The 22,311-nt window shown below is 41.0% G+C and overlaps 4 protein-coding genes across 11 annotated transcripts in view; 2 read left to right on the top strand and 2 right to left on the bottom strand.

Annotated features, from left to right (window-relative positions):
* Positions 1–360: 360 nt before the first annotated feature.
* haus1 (HAUS augmin-like complex, subunit 1) lies at positions 361–4,219 on the top strand. The gene is made up of 9 exons (XM_046041137.1): positions 361–559; positions 648–822; positions 1,412–1,547; positions 1,663–1,797; positions 1,995–2,118; positions 2,619–2,684; positions 2,796–2,867; positions 3,583–3,630; positions 3,718–4,219. Exons 1-9 carry the CDS (start codon positions 539–541, stop codon positions 3,760–3,762), a joined length of 822 nt encoding a protein of 273 aa, XP_045897093.1. The 5' UTR covers positions 361–538; the 3' UTR covers positions 3,763–4,219.
* A 1,619-nt stretch (positions 4,220–5,838) lies between these two features.
* On the top strand, positions 5,839–11,885 carry eva1c (eva-1 homolog C (C. elegans)). 4 transcript variants are annotated; one of them, XM_046039665.1, is made up of 8 exons: positions 5,839–6,315; positions 7,368–7,561; positions 7,908–8,031; positions 8,264–8,416; positions 10,173–10,347; positions 10,924–11,001; positions 11,085–11,177; positions 11,253–11,530. In XM_046039665.1, the coding sequence occupies exons 1-8, from the start codon at positions 6,210–6,212 to the stop codon at positions 11,389–11,391; spliced, it is 1,062 nt and encodes a 353-aa protein (XP_045895621.1). In that variant the 5' UTR covers positions 5,839–6,209; the 3' UTR covers positions 11,392–11,530. The 4 variants fall into 4 exon arrangements, with proteins under 4 accessions (XP_045895621.1, XP_045895620.1, XP_045895619.1 ...); XM_046039664.1 differs by having other exon boundaries at positions 5,844–6,315; positions 11,073–11,177; XM_046039663.1 differs by having other exon boundaries at positions 5,847–6,315; positions 10,173–10,316; positions 11,253–11,885.
* A 2,177-nt stretch (positions 11,886–14,062) lies between these two features.
* On the bottom strand, positions 14,063–16,832 carry cfap298 (cilia and flagella associated protein 298). 3 transcript variants are annotated; one of them, XM_046039668.1, is made up of 8 exons: positions 16,682–16,832; positions 16,253–16,403; positions 15,761–15,928; positions 15,435–15,502; positions 15,174–15,356; positions 14,853–14,984; positions 14,638–14,733; positions 14,063–14,525 (listed from the first exon to the last, which is right to left on the bottom strand). In XM_046039668.1, exons 2-8 carry the CDS (start codon positions 16,389–16,391, stop codon positions 14,415–14,417), a joined length of 897 nt encoding a protein of 298 aa, XP_045895624.1. In that variant the 5' UTR covers positions 16,392–16,403; positions 16,682–16,832; the 3' UTR covers positions 14,063–14,414. The 3 variants fall into 3 exon arrangements, with proteins under 3 accessions (XP_045895624.1, XP_045895622.1, XP_045895623.1); XM_046039666.1 differs by having other exon boundaries at positions 16,253–16,803; XM_046039667.1 differs by having other exon boundaries at positions 15,174–15,332; positions 16,253–16,799.
* Positions 16,833–18,216: 1,384 nt separating this feature from the next.
* synj1 (synaptojanin 1) overlaps positions 18,217–22,311 on the bottom strand; it is a 28,664-nt gene continuing 24,569 nt past the window's right edge. For all 3 annotated transcript variants that reach the window (XM_046038941.1, XM_046038940.1, XM_046038942.1), the window contains exon 28: positions 18,217–21,967. In XM_046038941.1, coding sequence (XP_045894897.1) covers positions 20,963–21,967 — 1,005 coding nt within the window. In that variant the 3' untranslated portion in view covers positions 18,217–20,962. The remainder of the gene's footprint in view (positions 21,968–22,311) is intronic.

Below are 22,311 nucleotides of genomic sequence, written 5' to 3'. Positions count from 1 at the left end.
AATGAGATGTTTTCTTCTCTTTCTCTGCTGTATCAAATAAAAATATTTAAAATAATAAACCAGATACTACTGATTTATTAATTTAGTCATTACTCTATAAATAAATAAAATACACATAAAAACTGTTTCCAGTGAGAGTCAAAAGGTGAAAGCTAAAGGGACCAGACATGAACTATCTTGAACTGATCGTTATCTCTGGGAGTCTACAGGAAACGTGAACCGGATACACTTTCTCATTACCAGCATTTATTGTATTTTAACTAATTAATGAATTAGTCAGCTGTTTTGCTTGTATTTATTGAATTCGGCAATTTATGTCTATTTTTATTGTGTTTAAAAAAGTAAATCGTTGCTGTTTCCAAACGCAGCGAGAAGTAACTCCGCCTCTCATTGGCTGGTAACCAGGAAGTCATCAGAATGATTTTGGGGGCGCGAAACCAGATCGAAAAAACTTTTTCTCTTTTTCATTAAAGGCTACTGGACCATGTAAACGTTTTAAGAACCTAGTTGCTGTGGTTTCTGTTGCCTTTCATTCGCCATGTGTGAAAAGATCACTAAGGTAATGTTCAGTGTCTTTCTAACATTATAATATATTGCAGTGACGGTCGTTTGGCTTCTGTTTCACCCTCTTTCCTGTCGCTCCTCAGGTGAACCGCTGGCTCAGCACAGTGTTTGGAGATCAGCCGGTGCCACACTTTGAGGTCAACACAAGGACAGTGGACATACTGTACCAGCTGGCACAGTCCAGTGAAGCCCGGTGCAGTGACACAACGCTCCTCATTGAAGACCTCAAACAGAAAGCATCAGAGTATCAGGCAGAAGGTGATTAACTAACAGATAGCAGAGTTAAATGCAGTGGTTTTTATGCAAAGTGGGTATTAGTTGGTACATTAAGAAGACTACCTGACAGTATGAGCCAAAAGAAACGCTTATTTTAAAGGATAACTCTAGTTTATTACAACTTGGTTCATATTTGAGTAGATTTAGCCATCCTTTATCCCAGTTATAGCAACAGTTTATTCGCTAAAGTAATTGATGAGATCTGGTAACACAGTGGCATTGCTGCGATAAGGTCTGATGAGGCAAGGCACACGATTGATTAGAGACACAGTGTTACCAGTTCCAAAATGTCTGTAATGATTGTTACTATGATTACTATGATCGTCAGATTACTTGTGTTTCTTGTCGCATGAACTTGCAATGGGGCCACCCAGATCTCAGTAATTAACATGAGTACAGTGAGTACAATGTTATAATTACTTGGAATGATGGCCACAGCTACGCAAATGAGACCCAGGCTGTTACACACCTTTAATAGGCTGATTCAGTCTTGAATCACTTCACTTTACTGTATACTGTTAAGTCAAGTGTAAGATAACACTGTTGACCATTAATTCACGCCACCGTCTAGGTGCTCATCTCCAGGATGTTCTTCTACAAGGTGTTGGGCTGTCCTGTGCAAGCTTGTCAAAGCCCGCTGCTGACTACTTGTCTGCTTTAGTGGACACTGCCATGGTGCTTGGAGTCAGAGACACATCCCTGGGCAGGTACACTGTCGTTGTACTGTTGAAGACTATTTTCTCTTTCTATTATCTTGTCAGTTAGGGTTAGGTAGTAAGTTACTATTGAGAGATTTTACAGAAATGTGTATGTCTTTTCTAGCTTTATGCCAGCAGTGAACAACTTCACCAATGAACTTCTGGAAGCAGAGAAGTCCAACAGGAGACTTGAGAGGGAGCTCAGGGCCCTCAGGAAGAGACTTGGGGCTACTCTGGTACTGCGGAGCAACTTACAAGAGTAAGAACATGGATGCAGAGGATGACTTTGGCATGTTGACATTATTACTGCTTTGTACCATTGTCAAAGTAAAAACAAATCCACAGTCCTTGGCTATTAAATACTGTGTGTAGGCAAATGTCAAAATCCAGTCATAACAGACATAAACCATTTGCTGCTACATACTGTACGTCATCAGTATTTTTAATTGTCTACAGGGATATCAACAAAACTGTCAAATCTCAGGCAGTGGAGAGTGCTAAAGCGGAGGAGAGAGTGCTCAAAATGGATTTTGTGACAGCAAAGGCTAAAGAGCTCAGCAACAGATGGGAGAGTGCAGAGGTATGTTTTGATTTTATACCTTTATCTGCTGCATGCTGCACGTTAAGTTGTGCATTAAGGTGCTGGTACATGGTACAATATACTGAAAATGTCCAGATATTTAAGAGTGCTTCTTTTAAATTTTGCTCTGTTTCGTATAAAATATTCATATCTTATTGGGAGCGTTGCTCTGGGTGAGAAGGTACTAATGACAACTTGCTATGCAACCTGAAGAGGCATAAATTATTAGTGTCCTCTGTCAGTTTGCGATGGGAAAGCTAATATGCTATGGAGTTACCAGTTTTACTTTGCTAAGAAAGACAGACTGTAGTTTGACCCAGGTATAATGTGTGCATCAGGTTACTGCCTCTGAATTAGAGCACAGAGATGATGCTGCGGACAGGTCCAACAGTTAACGCCCCTTTCATTGTCTGGATATTCTAAATATGACATCCAAGACTGAGCTCTGTAATGGAGTTACTGTAGGTTGGCTGTTTTATTCTGTTCTATCAATCCTGCAGGCTCAACTTGTATCCAGGAACATGGACAACTCCATCACCCACCAGGCTATTGTGCAGCTCTCCGAGGTAATTTCTGTTGCCAACACATGCACCACTGTCAAGCACCATAGTAATGAAAACGTAACACTTTCTGCTTTCAGATTTTGAAACGTGTCCTCTTTATTTTTCTCTCTGTAGGAAGTCACCACGCTGAAACAAGAAATAATCCCCTTGAAAAAGAAACTGGAGCCTTACATGGACTTGAGCCCAGTATGTTTGTCTCACAACAGTCCAACAACCAAAAGGGCTTCACATTATTCTTAATATTTTTGCGATAGCAAAAAGTATTTTGAACCCTGTGGAATTATCTGGATATCTGCATAAATTGGTCAGAAAATATAATTTTGCTTCAGATTTCCTCTTCTTTAAGTTTGGATTTGACATAATACCTTATTATTTCAATTAAAAGTACAGAAACAAATGTATATGTGACACAAAAGTCAATTTTTTATTATATATGTTTGGCTGGTGGATTTTTTTCATCTAACAGCAACCTTGGCAGGTGAGCAAAAAAGTTAATTTCCACCCCTAGTGACTTCCTCCGTGGTGTGTGTTTTTTATAGGGCAGCTCTAACCAACACCTCCAACCTCGTCTCATTAATTGGACTCCAGGTTGGCTGACTCCAATTAACCTAGGGGTTCACATACTTTTTTCCACCCTGCACTATGAATGTTTACACAGCGTATTCAGTAAAACATATAATTGTGTGATATTAGTTTAAACAGACTGTGTTTGTCTATTGTTGTGACTTAGATGAATATCAGATCACATTTTATGACCAATTTATGCAGAAATCCAGGTAATTCCAAAGGGTTCATATACTTTTTCCTGCAACTGTAAATGGGTGAATCATTTTTAGATATTTGGAGCTACTACTTTATGTTTCTGTATTTGGCTTCATGAAATGTTTTTACCTTCTAACAGAGCCCATCTCTTGCTCAAGTGAAAATAGAAGAAGCGAAAAGAGAACTGGTGAGTATCTAAACAGTTTGTTTAATGATTGATGAGATGTGCTTGCCTTCTTTTTAGTTTAATGCCATTTTGTTTCCTCATTTCCAGGCTGCAATTGATTCCCATCTTGAGATGAATATGGATTTCAATTGAAGATGTTTTGTTGTTTTGTACAATTGTAAGCAATTAATTCCACTCTTTGTCGTGTGTTGCAGCAGCCATTCCGTCTGCTCTAAAGACAAAAAAAGTTTGGGGAATTAAAATCAAAATGTACTTCTTTCAGTAAAAACTGCTCTTCTTATGCAACTTACCAAAACTGCAATGTGCAAAGTCACTTAAAACTTCCAAACAACTTTTATTAAAGGCCATCAGTGTCCTTTTTCTGTGTAAATTAAGGCATTATGAGCATTTCTGATTACAACTTCCTGCTTTAAACCTTTTTAGAGCTTGAAATCTTTGTTACGCTGTATCTATATTTGTCTTTCAGAATCTGTTGTCATTAGGAAGGCATTTTATACTGGTTGCATTTTGTACAATTGTGCCCCCTTCAAACAAATCACATGACTGTCTCCCTCTTTTGAATGTTGTAAGTAAATAAAGCAACCTCCCTCGACTGGGAATGTGAGCTGATTTCTTTTAAAGGACTTGCACTTGAAAACTTGAAATATTTAGATTTGTGAGCAATTCAAGCCACAATCAAAGAGAAAGTGTAAAACATGACCTTTCTTTCTTTTGGTTGAACTCATTCGGGTTTATCTCCTCCTCCTTCCCGTTTATTACAAAACACCATTAACGCTAATCAAATGTTTTGTCTTTATTTTTCTTGTCTCTGCTATCACATTGAGGGGTCGTGTTTCCATTTTGAACAAGCTTTAACAACATGTCGTGAGAATTTTTCTTTAATCAAGTTCGTCTGCGAGATGCATATTGATTATCCAAACGTAATTCAAACATTGTCTGCCTAAACATAAGTGCTTTTATTTGAATGCCTTCAGTGTGTTGGAATTTACCGCAATGTGTTAAAATTGTCTATATGACAATCTTCTCAAAAGTAACAAACACTTGTTTTAGTTGTTTTGTAATATACATATTATACACCAGCCTGCCTTGCAATAGGACAAAAATGGCATAATCAGTTGTTATTTTTTCTAATTCTCCAGTGGGTTATTTATTCAAAAAACACATCGAATCATGTTTTGAGTACTTTTACTCTTGCAATTTCTACTTTCCTTTTTGACTTTCATGTCTGAATCTTGTCTTAAAAACAAAGTGCAGGAAACGTCTTGATTTTGACAACAAAATTCCACAGGCTTTGGAGGGATAACAGCACATGAAAGGGGTTTGTGGAGCCACTCCCTGGGTGCCTAAAGCTAAAGTACAGAGAATGGAAGTAGGGGGCCTGTTGTCCAGTTTGTATGCAAAATATCACCTCTCCGTTCCTCCCCCTGCCAGTGGAACCGAGCGTGGAGGAGACCCCGACGTCTCTGTCAGTTTGAGTGTTGTAGGTTTGCGCTGCAGTCTGACATGTAGATTGACCGGTTACCATGGAGTGGGTCATGGATGTGGGCTTGGGAGCAGTTTACCCTGTAGGCCCCCTGTTTCATGTGTCATTAACACTTAACAAATGTTTTGTCTATTTCTGCTAACTTTGCCTCACTAATTCAACGGTTTCTTTCTTGAACAAAAGAAAGAAAAAACTTTACATACATTTTTGTGGGACAGATACTACATAAAATGCCATATAGGCCTATATACTAGACCTATATGTTAGAGGCTAGAACTCAGAAATGTAAAGAAAAAGCTCAATCGAATACAGCAACACTAATAACAATTAGTTAGATTTGTGTTTGTTGCATGTTAAAATCAAACCAATGTCAGCATTAATAGTGAAAAGTAGTGCGCAGACAGGATAAATAACCAAAAGAGGGTACTGACTACCACTACCTAAATGAATCAAACAAATTCACATTGAAGTTAAGGCTCCTGACATAAATGAAATTTGCACCTGCGAGTTTATAGCAGGGTACGTAGTAGGAAAGGAGGAAAAGATCAGCCCTGGAAAAGCTTCACAGAATGAAAGCATGTTGCCATAATCCAAAAAGTAAACACGTGCCTCATGGTGGAGGGGAAAAAATAAAAAGGTCTTTGCTGCCAGTGCGTCATACCATCGAGCGTGTCGCCCCTCTTCCCTTTAAAATAGTTTTATCTGCCACGCCCACACCATATTTCCCACTCAGCTGTTACTGTAAGTCGCTTTCAGTTTCCACATGCATCTATTCACAAATCTGCGGTGTTGAACTGTGGGGAAGTCGGACTTGGAGGATCATCACGCGTCGGACTAATCACCTCGTCTGTCAGTTTTGACCAACTTGTTGCGCAGCTGCTATTTCTAACCTCTCTGGTGCAGTGGCATAAGGGGTGATTAGTGCTTCATCGGCTTTACGGTGATATTTTTTGTGAAGGAAGACCGATGGATGAAGCGGGGACGTACTATCGCGGATCATTTGAACTTTTTGATTTTTTTTTTTTAATGAAGTCCTGTAGCCTACAGTGAATGTTCGAGTCTCTTAATATGGTCTCAGAGGCAGGGGGTGCGAGTCATGAGCCGGACGCGTCCTTGCCACGGACTAGACTGGAGCCACAGCCTCTTCTACCTGACTTTACTCCTGTGGACCAGACGCATGAACGGACTGGCTGACTTTTCAAGTAAGATGATGGTGACTGTGATGGAGATGAATCAGGGAAAAAAATGGTTAAATATTACAGGGATGGTTTTGTCCCAAGAAGTTCCCTAACTGAAAGTGTTGTTGTTCCTTAGGGTTGGAATGGGGCTGCCCTGTTATAAGTGGTGTAATTGCTTAAGTAGGGGCTTGAAACATATTTGTAGGCCTATACATGACAAGATATTTGGTGATTCTAGTCTTTTTCACATTTCCAGTTTTCTGTAAAATACCTTCCATGGACCTGTGCACCTGTCTGAGAATAGATACAGTAAAAGATAGCATGAGTAGCAAAATACCTGTCTTATTTTGTCATTGTCTTGTCATATACTATTGGTGGACAAAATAATGTTAGAGAAATGGCACCAATCTCAATTCAATGGTGTTAGAGACCAGCCATTCTCAGCATTGTTTTGTGTAGAGAATGGTTTCCCAGTGTTTTATCAAAACTGTCCATAATCTATTTCAATGTCTTCTGAGTCATTTTCTATTAGACAAATAATGTAAACATCTCAAGATAAAGGGCTTTGAATCAAAAGTAACCATATCACATCTACACACTACGCAACAAAGGTGGGCCTTATTGGGTTTAATGCCAGTTGGTGGATAGGAAAGAGATCTGGGAGTCAGTTTTCAAAGCAACATGAGACAACAGAGCTCCAAAGAGGCCAAACAAACTGATCTGAAACCACAGATGCAGTAGATTATATAAAAAAAAAAATCACCCACAAGACAGAGATAAAAAAAGATTAATGATGAAAATCAAAGTGACAGAGGCCTGACTTTTAGTCTCTAGCATCAGCCAAACTCCAAATATGTTGGATCCTACATTTCCCATAATGCATCTCAATGGCCTCGTTCATCCTCCCTGCCTTGTAACATCACTCACATTCATAATGCAGGCTTAAATTTTAAGTCTCGTGACCAAAATAACCCTAATGATGTCATCTTTTTTTTTAAACTTTGGAAAGCTCCGTCTAGAGTACTAGAGTAAAATACTATTATACAATGTTTTCTTCATTGTCTTTGGTGTAACAGACTACCTGTCCAGGATCATCACCAGTCACTCTGCTCACGCTTGTGACGGACAGCCTCTGCGACTCCACTGTCCACGTCACTCCACCATCTCCATCCAGTCCGCCTTCTACGGGAGCAGCGAGGTGCGGCTGTGCAGAGCAGACTCTCCACTCGGCGCCCACAACCACAGCTGCTCAGCTTTTACTGCTCTACAGGTGCATTTTATGTGTGGCGATATGCAGCACATTTCACTCTTGCTGGGTCATCTATGTGTATTTGGGTGTTCATCAGTTTTAGCTGATTTATTGGGAACGCTTTATGCCCATATGTGTTTTTGTTTTGTAGTGAACACACCACGTTTACATGAGCTGGCTGGTGCAGACTCTTTAATGGGAATGTAGATTTATGAAAGCACAGCACACTGGTTTCTTATGTCAGCCAGTTAGTGCAGCTTTCTTTTTGCATCTGATTTGGTTGTCTTTACATTGTGCTCACTGTGGATTGTAACATCAAACCCCATGTACTGGTAAAAGCTGACAGTCCCTGGTGTTTGCTGTGCAGAAACTGCTGTCGGAGTGTCAGAGCCACAGAGACTGCCAGCTGCCTGTTAACCACCTGCTGTTTGGGAAGGACCCATGTCCTGGCACTGCCAAATACCTCCATGTGGACTACAAGTGTAAACCAAGTAAGTTCAGCAGCTCAATTCCCATGTGTCCCTATCTGTTAACAACCTTTTTTATTGTCATTTCAGTTTCAGTTTCTCTCACACATTTACTGGTGGATGAGCATGGAATACCTGCATAGCTATACACAGCAAGCCCCCCCTCCTTCCCCCAGTCTTAGCCCCTCAGTTTCCCAATGCCAGCATTCTCTTCACCTCTTCATCCTCATTGTTTTTTCCCCCCCAACTCGCTCAGCTGAACACAAGAAATATGTGGCGTGTGAGGGAGAGACGATGATCCTGCGCTGTAAGCCCCCCAGGGTTCTGATCATCTACGCAGCTGTCTATGGGAGAGGTCTGGGCCAGACTGACACCTGCCCCTCACACCTGACAAGACCACCCCCATTTGGTGAGTCAACGGGATATTCAGTATTCTCATATGGTGGTAACTAACAGATGTTTCTTTTTTACAAGGCGAACAATGAAGCCAGGAATGCAATGTCTTGAGAAATTACTTTTCATAGTGAAAGTGGAAAGTTTTAGGAAGAGGATGTTTTATCATGCCCAATAGGTAATCACCTGTACGGAATAGGTCACTATTCTGACCATGTAAATGAGCAATATAGAGCATTTCAATATCATTTGATAATTTCCACAATCATTTTGAAACTTAGCTGAATTGCTTTGTGGCAGGGAGAGCCCCCTGTTCAAAGCCAATAGTTGTACAATAGGGCTGTGTCTGAAATCACCCCACATTTACAACATAGTGCACTATATTTACGGTCCTCCATTTAATTCGAATGTGCAAATACTGATCGTGTTAATTTACTAGATATCCATTAAATATATGCCCTATGAAATTCCACAATGTAATGAAAAAGTATTGTCCATGGCATGCACGCTACTTTCTGCTACCAATCCCACCGTGCAAACCGCCACATTAAATAGATGCGAAAATCACCATGCAACTCTACACACGTCAGTGATGTTGCAAAATGATTATAAGTAAGTGTCCGAAATCTCAATTAACTGCTCACTATGGAGTAGTGTCTATTGTACAGGGAGTGATGAATGAGTGAACAAAGGAGTGATTTCGGACACGTCCTCCTTTTTCACAGCAGACATTTGTCATAGTGGGAAAATCACAGGTGTTACTAATAACATTAACAACTCTGTTTTTTTCAAGCATCCCAGTCAGTCAGGTAAGTGTGACAGTGAGCCAGCATGAGCAATGCCAGGACCCTGAAACTGAAGCAGCTAAAAAAAAAATTCAGACGACATTAGTTTTAACATTAACAGCTGTACTTTAGCTTCCACATGTCTGTAAAACAGGCCTATGGTAGATGGTGACATGAGTGAAGGCCCAATGGAAATAGCCGCTCTAATCTGTTCACTAAAATCAGAAAGTGATGGGGATTTATGGGAAATGTGGCCTTAATAAAAGTCAAACACAAGAAATCACAGTAAGCTTTTTTCACAGCATGCCTTTTGACACGCCATAGCAGAAAAAGCACAGGTGTAAATAATAACATCAATAATGGCTGCATTCTGTTTGCCCCAGCCCTCGTTAACGTTATTGATTACACCTGTGCTTTTCCTGGTATGACAAGTCAAAATGTTTGCTGTGAAAATTCCCTCTGTGAATAATGGGAGGTACAGGCTAGATTTCATTTGTTAGCAATTTGACCAAATTCTACTAATTCTGCAATGATGTGACACGTTTTAAACTTATCTGGCCACTGAATGCTTTAGAATAAGCAAAGACTATTTGGAGATGACGTTAAACTACCTTAGATGCACTGAGTTAACCATTTGCTTTGCTGGAACGCAAATGTCACATGGCTGCCAAAAAAGGTGATACCATTGTTGTTAAAGGAAGCAAGGAAAGTTTACTTATATAGCAGCTTTCACAGACATCAGTAATAAAATGCTTCACAAGCAAAGAAATAAAATCAAATAAAGCAAAGATAAAATGCCAGATAAAAATTACAAGAGGGAGAGATGTAAGTTGAAACTAACTACCACATGCTACCTAAATGCCTGTCTGAAAAGATGGGTTTTCAGCTGCTTTTTTAAAAGAGTCACCCAACATATCTGCAAAATATTGCACCAGTGATTCAGCTATTGTAGCTAATGTGAGCATTTCTCTTTGCTGTTCCCCACAGAGTGTCTGAACCACGAGGCTGTACACTTGGTGTCCAAGTCCTGCTACAGCAAACAGAAGTGCGTTGTTGCTGTCAGCAACCAGACCTTTAGGGACCCCTGCTTTCCAGGAACCAGGAAGTACCTCAGTGTGCTGTATTCCTGTGGTAGGACTCTATGTGCTTCCTCATGTGCACGGTACAATAACAAGCCCGGTGATAAATTATAGGAACAGGCTTGCATGAAATTATGGATACCCCACATCCTTTTCCAGGATGTGACAGTCCCTTCAGTGAACATTTGTGGTTTCCTACTGTGGATTCATATCTGCTGATCTCCTCCACCAGATATTCTTATCATATCACAGCCAACAACACAGTAGCGGGGAATAATAAACTTACATTTACGGGTTGAGGCTGACATCTTTCCTACGACTGGCACCAATGCCAATGAGGTCATGCAGCAACATTGTTCATGTATCAAAGTTTGGAGATTTGACTTCAGGCCTGGTGTTGATAGAATTCTTCTGACTGGCTGTGTTGGCTCCAGCTAGTGCAAAACAATGTGTGTTAACCTTGTAGTCTGGTTATCAACATAACTGGACAAAAAGCATTCAGAATTTGAGAGTGTCATTCCATTGTGGGCCCGGTTCTTGCAGAGGTTTGGTATGGGTGTGGGAAGAGGCATGCCGATGAATGAACTACTATAGATTCACCAATACACAGTCTGTCCACAGCAAAATAATGACTGTTTCCTCTGTCTTGCTTCCATTAGTACCACAGATATTACTAAGGGAGGCAGACCCTTACGGATTCAGCACCACCTCATCTCCTACTGTGGACACAGAAAAAGGTAACCGCATCGTGCCATCTATTCCAGGTCTTATGTGGAATCTCCCATTAAAATTCTAGTTTTCACAACAGCTCCTCCTGCAGATCTGGAGGAGCCTTTCTCCAAAGGGTCAAGAAGGCCAGACAGCTCAGGAGCTATGATGAGCAACTCTCTCCTGACCTACGCCTACATCAAAGGTAAGCAGTGTTCACATGCAGGCATGCACTCATGAATGCACAATTAATCATCTCCTCTCTACATTTCCTACACAGAGCATCCAGAAATGGCAGCGCTGCTGTTCACCTCCAGCGTGTGCGTTGGTCTTCTGCTCACGCTGCTGGCTGTGTCAGTCCGAGTGACCTGCAGAGTGCGCCCGCTCAGAGATCACAGACTCGCACCCAAGTCTGGTAGCCAGACCGTCAACTGCCAGGAGGAGGACGAGGATGAAGATGATGATGATGATGATGATGCAGAGGGAACAGAAAACTCTTCAATCTTGGCTGCAGAAAGGAAGGCGATGTACGGATGGGAGGAAGTGACTTATGTGAGCGAGGCAGCCGAACGGGCGGAGAGGATTGAGCGCAGAGAGATGATCATGCAGGAGATATGGATGAATGCCTATCTGAATGGCACCTCATGTTAAATAAACCGTGACCCCTGGATGCTGTTCAGCACCTTCAAGTTTTTTTTCAGGATTCTCTGCAGCAGCTCCCAGCCTTTGATAATTAACAAAACAAGAAACTTGTTTTTTTGTCTTTAGCGTGTTTTGCCATTTGTGCAGGAGCACTCACTTTGTGAAGGATGTAATGTTTGGGTGAAACTGCGGTAGGCCTACTAGCCATTTTTAAATGATCAACAGGGTTTAATGCTGTAAAATGGGTGGTCACATAAATTCTGTAATTGTTTAAATGTTGTATTTATTCACATTCACCACCAAATTACGCTAGGATTTCAGGTTGAAATTTACTGCTACATAAGTGTAAAATCACTTGTCATGAGAGAAATCACACAGTTGCCTCGTTCGGTCAAGTTAAGTAAATTTTATTTTTATAGCCCAATGTCACAAATTTGCCTCAAGGGGCTTTACAAACTGTACAGCATACAACATCCTCTATCTTTAGACCCTTGATTCGAATGAGGAAAAACTCCCCGTAAAACTCAGATGGACAGACATGCAGTAGATGTTGTGCTTACAGAATAGATCAACATGGTGAAATTACAATACGGATGACAAAATGATTGCTAGATTGTGAACATATATGAAGTTCCGGGACAACTTCCACTTGCCTCCAAACAGCCACACTCTCTCCTCTTCACCATAGAGACCTGGAAGAGGACAGACAAGTCTGTGGTTTAACCACAGCAGTCTTAAAGGTAGTGGGTAGACAATGCCAGTTGTAAGTGATAAATTAACAATATTCAGTATTGTAGGTCTCAGAAATGGTGTTTGTTGTTACTGATTAAAAGAGAGAAATATGCTGATTTGGCAGTGAACAGAGAACACTTGTAATTCAATACACATTTGATGTAGAAAACATCCAGTCTCCAGCAGGCCTGCTTAAAAGCCATTGTTTCTTTGGTAAACCAGGGTGTAGACCTCTTTGACCGTCTTGTTTTAAAAGAAAGAGGTGCAACTGAATCCAGGAGACCAGAGTACACCGGCAAGAGCACATAGAATGGAAACAATAAAAGAGTAATAATAAAATAAATTTTATTTAAAAGAAAATTAAAAGCAGTGATAAATAGGTAGGTATTTAGCTTGGATTTGAAAGTAGTCAGTAATGGGTCAAGTCTGACAATTTGCTGCACATTTGAGCAGCTAAAGCTAAAGGCAGCTTCACCATGTTTAGTTTTGGCTCTGGGAACCAACACTGATTCAACCAGCTGACCTGAGAGGTCTGCAGAACAGCCTCAAAGGAGTTACATTTAATATCAGGTTAGGAGGTTCAATTGAAAATTTACTTACTGATTAAGGCAACACCTCCACCTTGTTTAGTAGCCTGAGCAACACATGGATTGGTACAGTCAGGTGGGGAAGCTTCATTTGGTTTAAGCTATGTTCACCACATCATATCCAGACTGTGCTGAAGAATCACACTATTTATCAGTGAGGCTTTAGTAGACAGTGATGTGATATTTATAAAACCAAATTTGAGGGTCTTGCTAGGGCAGCAGCTTTCAACAAATCTGTAGAGCTACCAGAAGACGATGTATCATTTGGAACAAGATGCCTTATATTGTTAGAGTTGTTTTGTGGCCTGCAAATGCAACAGTGTGGGGAGACAATTATGATTACAATAGATATTTTGTGTTCATTAATCATTCAGGGGTCTCATAACAGCTGTGTCACTGAAACGGATAGATCACTATAAACCAAAGAGCGCGTCAGAGAACGTGATCTGTCATAACACCTTCGGAGTTGCTTTCATCTCCCAACTCCCTCCAGGTTTTAAGTGAAGCCTTTTCTTCATTGACAGAGTTGGCGTTTAGTGTCAGGTGATTTCCTTCCCATCAGTTGTTGAAATGTTTTGATGTTCAGTCAACGCTGATTTGATGTCACTGACAAAAATAGGCGCAAACTGAGTTTTCCCTACAGTATAACTACAGGTATGTGTTCCAACGTCACCTGCCACAAGTCATCACTGTCTACGGTGGAATTATCGAATGTACACGACGTCCAGCATGTTTTTTAAAATTAATGCAGTGTTCCTTCTACAAATCACTGCGACAGCTCTCCGGTGCATTAAACACTCTCACTCTGAACTCTATGGCTTCCTCATCCTCGCTGGTAAAAGAGCAGGAATGTCCATCTGCTACGTGGCAACTTCCTGCCTCAGAGTAGCACGGACTTTCGTGTGTGTGTGTGTGCACCAACAAAGAGAGGAAAGGTGTGGCATCCTTGTCCCAGCAGTCCAAGGGATGTAAAACTGTGTTCCAGTTGAATTACTACCTCTGAGACTTTCTTATTTCTTACACATTGTTAATCCAAAATGTATGAACTTTGTGTATACACAGGCCACATTGCATTTAAATAAATAATTATTTTTTTTACACAATACAGTAAATTTAGATTAAACTAAAATTTGATTTTGTTTGCACAGCTTTAATAAACATTTTACTTTCCAACAGCGTTAAAACAATCTGTAAAGTACATTAAATTTCAAATAAAAAGGTTTTATCATGTTTATCAGTCTCCATGTGACATCCTGTCACCTGTTCTGTCATACAAATGTCCAAATGTCTTCTTCACATTTCAGTGCAGAAATGCATCTACTCCGAGGCATATGAAAACATATCCTGTGCATAATATTCTCTGGAAGACTTCAAATAACACAGACAGATTTCAGGATTATGATAAGGCATCTGAGTTGCATATAGAGCTGTAAAGGACCCAGTTGGAGCTGCAGATCCAAGGTGGGAATCTGACAGGTGGTCTATCTCGGTCCCCACTTGATGTTGGTGAGGCCTTGAAACTGTTTTTTTAGGGCCTGTCTGTCAGACCACTTTGAGTCCAGGTAGCTATCATCGTCTGCCTCCTCCAGTTTCTGTAAAGGTTTTCAGGAGGAAGTTAGAAAGGGACATTCAGTAAAAACAGACACATGATTTTTAATGTTTGCACCACTTTAAAAATATATATTCAAGCCGTTCACCGCTCACCTTGAGCTCCTCCTGCCTCCTGTGGTAACTCATCATCATCTGTTTCTGCTGCTCATCAGTGATCAGAGGCTCTCTCGCTGGTGCCCCCTGCCCTTTCTGAAGGGAACAGCAACAAGTAGATTACAGTTATTCTCAAAACTAGCAAATTACATACATAAAAAAATTAAATAAAACAACATATATACTCGCTTCAGATCCCCTGAAATGGCTCTCACCTTTTGGATTTTGACCACAAGCTTTGTCTTTTCATTTTTGCCAATGTAGTCCTGCAGCTTTTTCCCCCTCTGCATCTCTTTGGCAGCCCACCATAGCTGGCACTCGTCCTCTGTGATCACCTGCAGAGATGCCTGAGGCATGGGGAGAGAAAACAAACGCAGAAGAATGATGGGGGAGGACAAACAGGTGAAGAGATTATCAAGGAGACCGTGAAGACAGCTTCACCTCTCAATGTACCAAACCATATTAGCTTAAGCCCTTGTTGTTGACTGAAAACTAATTTCATCAATAGCTGCTAGGAAACTCCGATTACTGTTTACCTGTGTTCCTGAAAGGTCTTCCCGGTCCTCAAACTCCATCCTGATAGGGTCATGAGGAGGTAGCCCCATAGGGTATACAATCATGACCGCACCCCTTAGCTGATCCAGAGCTTCCTTTACCATCGCCATGGTGACACAAACATTAGCTTGAACTTGTTTCTGAAAGATGAAGAAAAAGACAGACTGAATCAATGTCACTGACCCCTAGTAAGCAAGACAAACTAAGATTTAGTGTAAGTATTAGTTAACATTAATACTTACTTTGGAGATCAGTGCCTTTGCCTCCTCCACTGTTCTCATCAAAACCTCTTTCATTTTTTCATTTGGAGCTGGTAGAAGGTAAAGAGATGGATTGTCAGATCTATTTTATTTGTTTTGTTTCCTGCTTGCATAGAAGTGAAATGCCCCTTTCAACATATTATCATGTGAATGAAAAGAAATTATAAGAAAATTAAACTCTTAACAAAACCATTTACAGTAGTATATCTGTATGTTAACAGTTCAACTAGAGGAAGGAAATTACATACTTAAAATGTACAAAAAAATATTTAATTGCAGAATTTGAGAGTCAAGGGTCATTGGCTCACCATGTCCGTTCCTCCTCCCAATCTCATCCGTCTTAAATACTGGCCCTCCGCTGGGCACGCACTTGTCTTCCCATTCATCTCTCAATTTCAGCTCCACAATCTGCTCCTCTGTCAGCCCCTGCATGTTGGGTGGCAGTGTGATGCCGTGGTCTGCCAGTTCTGGGATCTCTGAGGGTCCATAAATGAACGAGCAAGCCTTTGTCACTGTATCCTATTAGGCTGAAAGAGCTCAGACACATGTAGGTGAAACCTATTTGTTTAACAGAAAATCCACCTATAACAATACTGTCACTTATTTAGGAATAAAACAGGTGTGTGAAAGTGTGAAAAGTTACTTATTTGTCTCTGCTTATGTCACCTTAATTAGGCTAATTGTATTTCGTTATCCAGTTTAAATAGTACTGTAGTAAACCAATAGGTGTGTGTGTTCATACTCAAGCTTCTCATCCTTACACAGTGTGTACAGTGTGTAGCTTTTTATGTCATTTTCACCTGAACATATTCTGTCCACTTTGAGTCTTCTGTTGTAAATGGCTGTAATTTGCTGTATCACCGTCTCCAGAGTCGCGTCCACAGTGGTGGTGAAAAGAAACAGGCTCTCATCTCCACGCTTCACATGCAGCTGCACCATCTTTCTTTCAAACTTAAATAAGACGTCCGGGGACAGGAGTTTAATGCGACTTTGTTGTTGAATATACCCGTTAACAACCCTGAAGACGTGTACGTGTAAAAGCATAAAGAGCAGCGCCAGGGGTCTTTAGGAAAACAGTGTAACCATAGCAACAGTCAAGTGCGGACGCTTCTAGAAAACACACATGCTAGCTTTCAACTAGCTACATCGTGTAGCTAACTGTTTATATTCACTGGCTCAATCTCTTAAAGAGTAATTTCTCTACGGTTACAGGAAATGGTAACACTTACTTGTGCAGTGAAACGACAAGCACAAGACGGCCCCTACACTGCTCAAACTGAGCTCACACTTCGTTTACAATCTGTGACATAACGTTACTAGCTGAACGCATGATGGATTCATCGGGCCAAAACTTCTTCTTCTCTAACCTTTTACGGCAGGTTAGATTAATCCAATCAGTCTCACTGCCCTCTAATGGTAAATGGTGGTAATACTGTAGTTTGTAGAATAAGGTCCTTATGAAGTGTTTTAGCTGGTCATGTTAATGTTGGAGGGGACAATAAAAACATCTCTCATTTTTAGAAAGAGGTCTGAAAAAGGTAGGCAGCAGACCAAACCACTGTGAGTCATGTGAGGGAGGAGGACATACTCTTTCAAAACTTAAATAAATATGCAGGTAACTTACTGTCCCTACTAACTTCTAGCAATGAATAAAAAAACACTACAATTTTTTGGCTGATTAGCAGAGAAAAAGGAGCAAATTTGGGAGCAGCAGGGTATGGTAGTCTTACATCTGACATTAAACATCCTGTTAAAACAGCATCTTAATAAACCTTATGTATAACTATATATATATTAATGCAGACACTAGTGTTGTAGTACTCGAGACCAGTCTTGGTCTCGACTCAACGGAATTTGTCTTGTCTCGGACATTGAGGACTTGGGATTTTATTTCAAGACCAGTCAAGACCATAACTTTGGAAATATCAATAAATTGCTTTTGCATAGCCTGACTTATTTGTTAACATCCTAACTTTGACTAGATGTAAAATATACTGCTTCAAATGGAACCAATAACCCTAATTAAAAATGTGTTGTTACCGTTAACGACTGTCCCCCCTCCCCGCGATGGTAAACATGGAAAAGGAGTGTTGAATAAAGATGCTTAAGTTGATTTCAGCTCTAAGTGTTTGTATGTGGGTGTTTAATGGGAATGTGGATCTTTCAGATCAGTTTGAGAAGTACCTGTGATCTCGTTCCACATTTTATTGTGTGTCATTTAATGTGGGGATCTGGTCTTGACCCGAGTCAAGATCAGTTCCCTCGGTCTTGGTCTCAGCCCCTAAAAGTCTTGGTCTTGTCTCAGTCTCGATAAACTCTGGTCTTGGTCTTGACTTGGTCTCAGTTTGGGCGGTCTTGACTACAACACTAACACACACACACACACATATCTTATGAATATTTATGTTGTATACTGCTTGAATGTGATGAAAAAGAGGAAAATATAGATATAAATATAATATATAAAATATAAATTATACAATGATACAGATGACTTCAGTAGTTATGATTGTTTTTAGTGCAAACAACCCCAGCATGCCATAGGTTTATATAAATATGTGGCTTGGTGTGTTTGGATGCTATTTATCCATGAACTGAAGAGCACATAGTACACATCATTTTGTTGTGGAAATATAAATGTCTCCATTAACAAACATGGCAAAATGTCTGCTCAAATAAATTTTGGTCAGAGGTATATGATATATAATTCTTTATGATGTGCAATAATGTTACGGTCTACAGTCAAAGAACACAAACAGCAGCATTCAGGTAAAGTTACATTTATTTTTGCATACATACAACATAAACTGCTTCATACATTAATGTGCAATCAGCTGTGCACTGAAAATATGGAACGTTGGATATTAACATGAATCGCAGCTTCATGTTTTCTCTTTAATACATACAGAATATGTTCAACAACACAGATTCCTATTTACTATGGATTATAGCCATAAAAAGGGACACCGACTTCACAAAAGGAGCAATTTGTTTCCTATAAAATCTCATCTTGGAGAACATAACATGACACAAAGCGCTGACTAGTCACCTAAGGTTATAATGCAGATACAGTATCTACTGCACACATCTGGATTACACAAATGCATTTTAGAGATGACATTGACATGTAAGCAAAGGCAACCCGATACACTTGCTTACATAGATCGCTACTGCTTTCAGTGCAGTGAATGAAGACTTTTAGATTTTTATGTATTTTACATAGTGTAAGCAGAAGCGTTAGATAGCTGGTACTTTTTTGGGTTAGATGTTTTATCCTCCATGAACCAAGACATTTCAGCTCGTTACATAATTTCTGAAGGTTTTGGGGGTGGGGGGGGGCGCAACATCTGAGTAGACACAGCTGGCATGTGTCGTGTAAGGGAGGATTGTACTCTCACTGATCCTTTTGCAACACTATTGCTTGTCATCACTGTCAACACTGACGCTGACATATAGAACTCAACAGGAGTGAAAGTAGGTAGCACGGGCAAGAAATACTGATACATCACCTCTGAAAACACCACACGCACCTCATCAATGGTTACGAAATCAGCAACAATTACTCTCAACTGGAGGAAACAGATATGGGTAAGATATCACAGGTGGATCTGCGAACGCTGAGAAGAGTTTTAAACACCCAGCTCTCAAGTCGCACTACTGTCTGGAATGTGGGTCACACTGCGCCTGGGAAGGACACAACAAACAACTGGAAATGATCATTTGGTGACGCATTTGGGTCTGAGAATACAGTGCAATTGAGTCTGTTTATTCAGTCAAGGTGTGGTATAAGCGTCTTTGCTACCAGGGAATTCTCAGTCAGATGGTGACTGCTTTGTGGGAAAAAAAGTCCTTTTGTCTTGTATCGTTAACATTTCCGCATACAGTGAAGTCACTATGCACACCCTTTGCAGGCTGGAGAGCGGGAATACACAAATACAGCCATGAGTGAGTGAATACAGTGGCTGTTCAGAACCTGTAAGCAAAGAACTCCTGGGGGAAAAGCTCTGGTATTCCACTCCTAACTCCGTACACACACACACACACACACACACACACACACACACCACAACAGAATATATGCACCTCAAACACAACACATTACTTCTCACCACAGTATCATCACAGTAGATTATTTAGAGTAAATGTTCTTAGAAACTAAAAGCATGACTTTTGCAATAAACAAATGTTTAAGTAAAAAAAAAAAAAAAAGTGCCGTCTTCTATTATTATGCATGGCATGTCTTTGCCGCCATGTCCACAGATCCAAATCACATCAGTAACAGAAGTATACACAAGCATACGTCCACATTCTCTGAATTTACAATAGTATGGTTAAATGCTTTGGATGAATCAAGACGGATCAAAACACTACAGAGGTGGAAAGGTCTAAAAGCCCTCTCATCCGTTCAATCCGCAGGCTCTCATTTTTGTCACACTCTGCCATCAACAAGAATACACTCAAGAGAGCACAGCATTTCAGTGCATATCAGTTACATTGTGCAAATCACTGATACGGTCATCACAAACACACATACGCACATTTAGCAAGTAGTTTCCAAATGGAAAACATACATTTATACATAATCACTATGTATAGATTTTGATATTGAGCTAAGCTTAAGCCCAAAGACAAAGAGTGATGACTGAGCAGAGGAAACAACTACCAAGTGGAGATGATACTACAGAGCATCAGTCCTGCGGGAGCGGACAGTTTGACTGACTATGACACTGACTGCTTTTGTTCACACCATGGTGTCAGCAAGGAGACAATGACAAAACCCAGTGCAACATAAAGTACATTCATGATAAAAGCGAGCACACGATATGACCTTTAAATTTGCACCCCTCAAGACACAAACAAACAAACAAAAAAAAACTTCCAACAAATTCTTTGCAAGTCAAAGCAGTCTCTCATTGCTGCAGACTACAGCAATTTTGAGTGCGAACGTAAAACCCGCGGTGCATAGCCTTCTACTACATGTAAACTGAGAAATAAGAAGAATACTCTCAACTCTGAGAATCCCGCTCTACTGTACAGATCAGTCAAAATGATGAATGTGAGCCTCAGTGCGTCAGTCAATGCAGCAAATGCAAAGGTAACACTTAAGCTCAAAGGCGAATGCAGTGTGCTGCACGGCCCCACAGACATAATATTGCACATGTGGTTTCACACATGATTTGTGTGTGTATAGATGTACTTTATTTAACTATATTCTGTAGACACAGGCACGTGTTTGCTGCCATAAATACAAATAAACATCAAAATGATTCATATTAAAATAAATGTTAATATCAGGGAACACGCAAACATCTCTGTAGTGAAGTTGGAGAACACAATTAGGCTCATACACTTCTCATGTTAATGTCTGAGATATAAATCCTTTCCTGTGATTCAGAAGGGGATTGGTCTATACTTCTTAAATACCATCTCTTTTGTACATACACACACACATATACACATTTATCATAGATCTATACATATCTGGATATGCCCTTTACATATTAAGAGTCCTATCTTTCGGTTGAGTCCCTGGGGAAGAAGCTGTCATCACTGGGTCCCTCTGGGAGCTTTGGGTTACTGGTTACAGTTCTAGTTGGGATGGGAGGAGGGAGGGCTGGGAATACGGAAGGGGTCGAGGATAACCAGTCGGGCTCTGAGTCAAACACAGAGCGGGAAGGCAGAATCTGAGTTTGGGACACTATGGAACTGGGAGGGAAGATGGGTGCCTGTGGAGTCTTGGTTGAAGGGGGAAATGCCAAATCATCATCAAAAGTGACCCACTGCTGGGTTGGTTTCCCTCCTGGTGGAGGTGGCTGGCGACGAGGTGCAAGGACAGTTGGAATGGAGGAGGGAGGTGCCAGAGGCAAGGAGGGGACCGGAGACGGGTTAGGGGCGAAGGGGATCAGAGGAGCAGGTGTAGGATTAAGAGTGGATGATGGTTCAAACAGGGACGTGGTTCTTTGGAGCTGGAAGCAGGGCACAGCGGCTGCTGTTGGAGCAGAGCTGGGGATGAGTGGCTGATTGAGAGCAGACATGGTGCTCTGAAGGTTTAGCGCCGGGACTGGACGCTGGACGCTGAAGTCCGGGGTGAGCGAGCGGTGCTGCTGTGCCAGTGGGCCTGTAAAGGGATTGGTGCTGCTGGGTCGGGCAGGCAGCGGGTCAATCGGGAAGAGGCCTGGGGAAGCACGCAAAGTCTCTTGCGAGCGACTACGAGATGGGACCGGGGGAGGTGGGAGCAGGGTAGAGGCGAACGGTGACGGGGTGGAGAGTGAGGAAGAGGAGGACGAATCAAGTGCCTGCAGGTCTGACAGAGCGGAGGACTGGAGGGAGAATGATGCAGGGAGAGTGCTGGAGGACAACGTAGATGCAGGAACCGAGGGGGGAGTACGCAGAGAGGAGCCTCTGCTCAGGGACTGGGTGGTGTGCCAGGAGGAGGAGAGGAACTCAGATGCAAGTATATCAAGGGGGTCGGGCTTCCATTGTGCTTCACTTGGGATTCCATTCAGTCCATTGGTCTAAGGAGGAACAAAACAAAGAAAATGCCATTCAGCTGTCACAACAAATGCTTTGCGAAAATATGAGCCATGATCTAATATTAATTACTGGAGTGTTTTACATACAGTTATTATAGTCTTCTTTCTTTAGCTCAGAACAAAGTTTAAAGATACCCTTTGGAGCTTTCTTGTACACAAACAGTTATATAGGTATAAGTTATATTAACATTCAGGGTTTCTTACTTAAGCGCAGTGTGCGTATCCTTCACAAACCTATTCAATGCATTTCCTTTCTCATAAAGCATTTGCAAACTATGGTGAAACCTGCATTGTTTATAGATGTTTACATCAGTGAGCTGCCCTCT

Source organism: Micropterus dolomieu, linkage group LG23, assembly GCF_021292245.1.
Source record: "Micropterus dolomieu isolate WLL.071019.BEF.003 ecotype Adirondacks linkage group LG23, ASM2129224v1, whole genome shotgun sequence".
NCBI lineage: Eukaryota > Metazoa > Chordata > Actinopteri > Centrarchiformes > Centrarchidae > Micropterus > Micropterus dolomieu.
The sequence above is the reverse complement of the archived record's forward strand: the minus strand, read 5'-3'. Positions and strand labels throughout refer to the sequence as shown.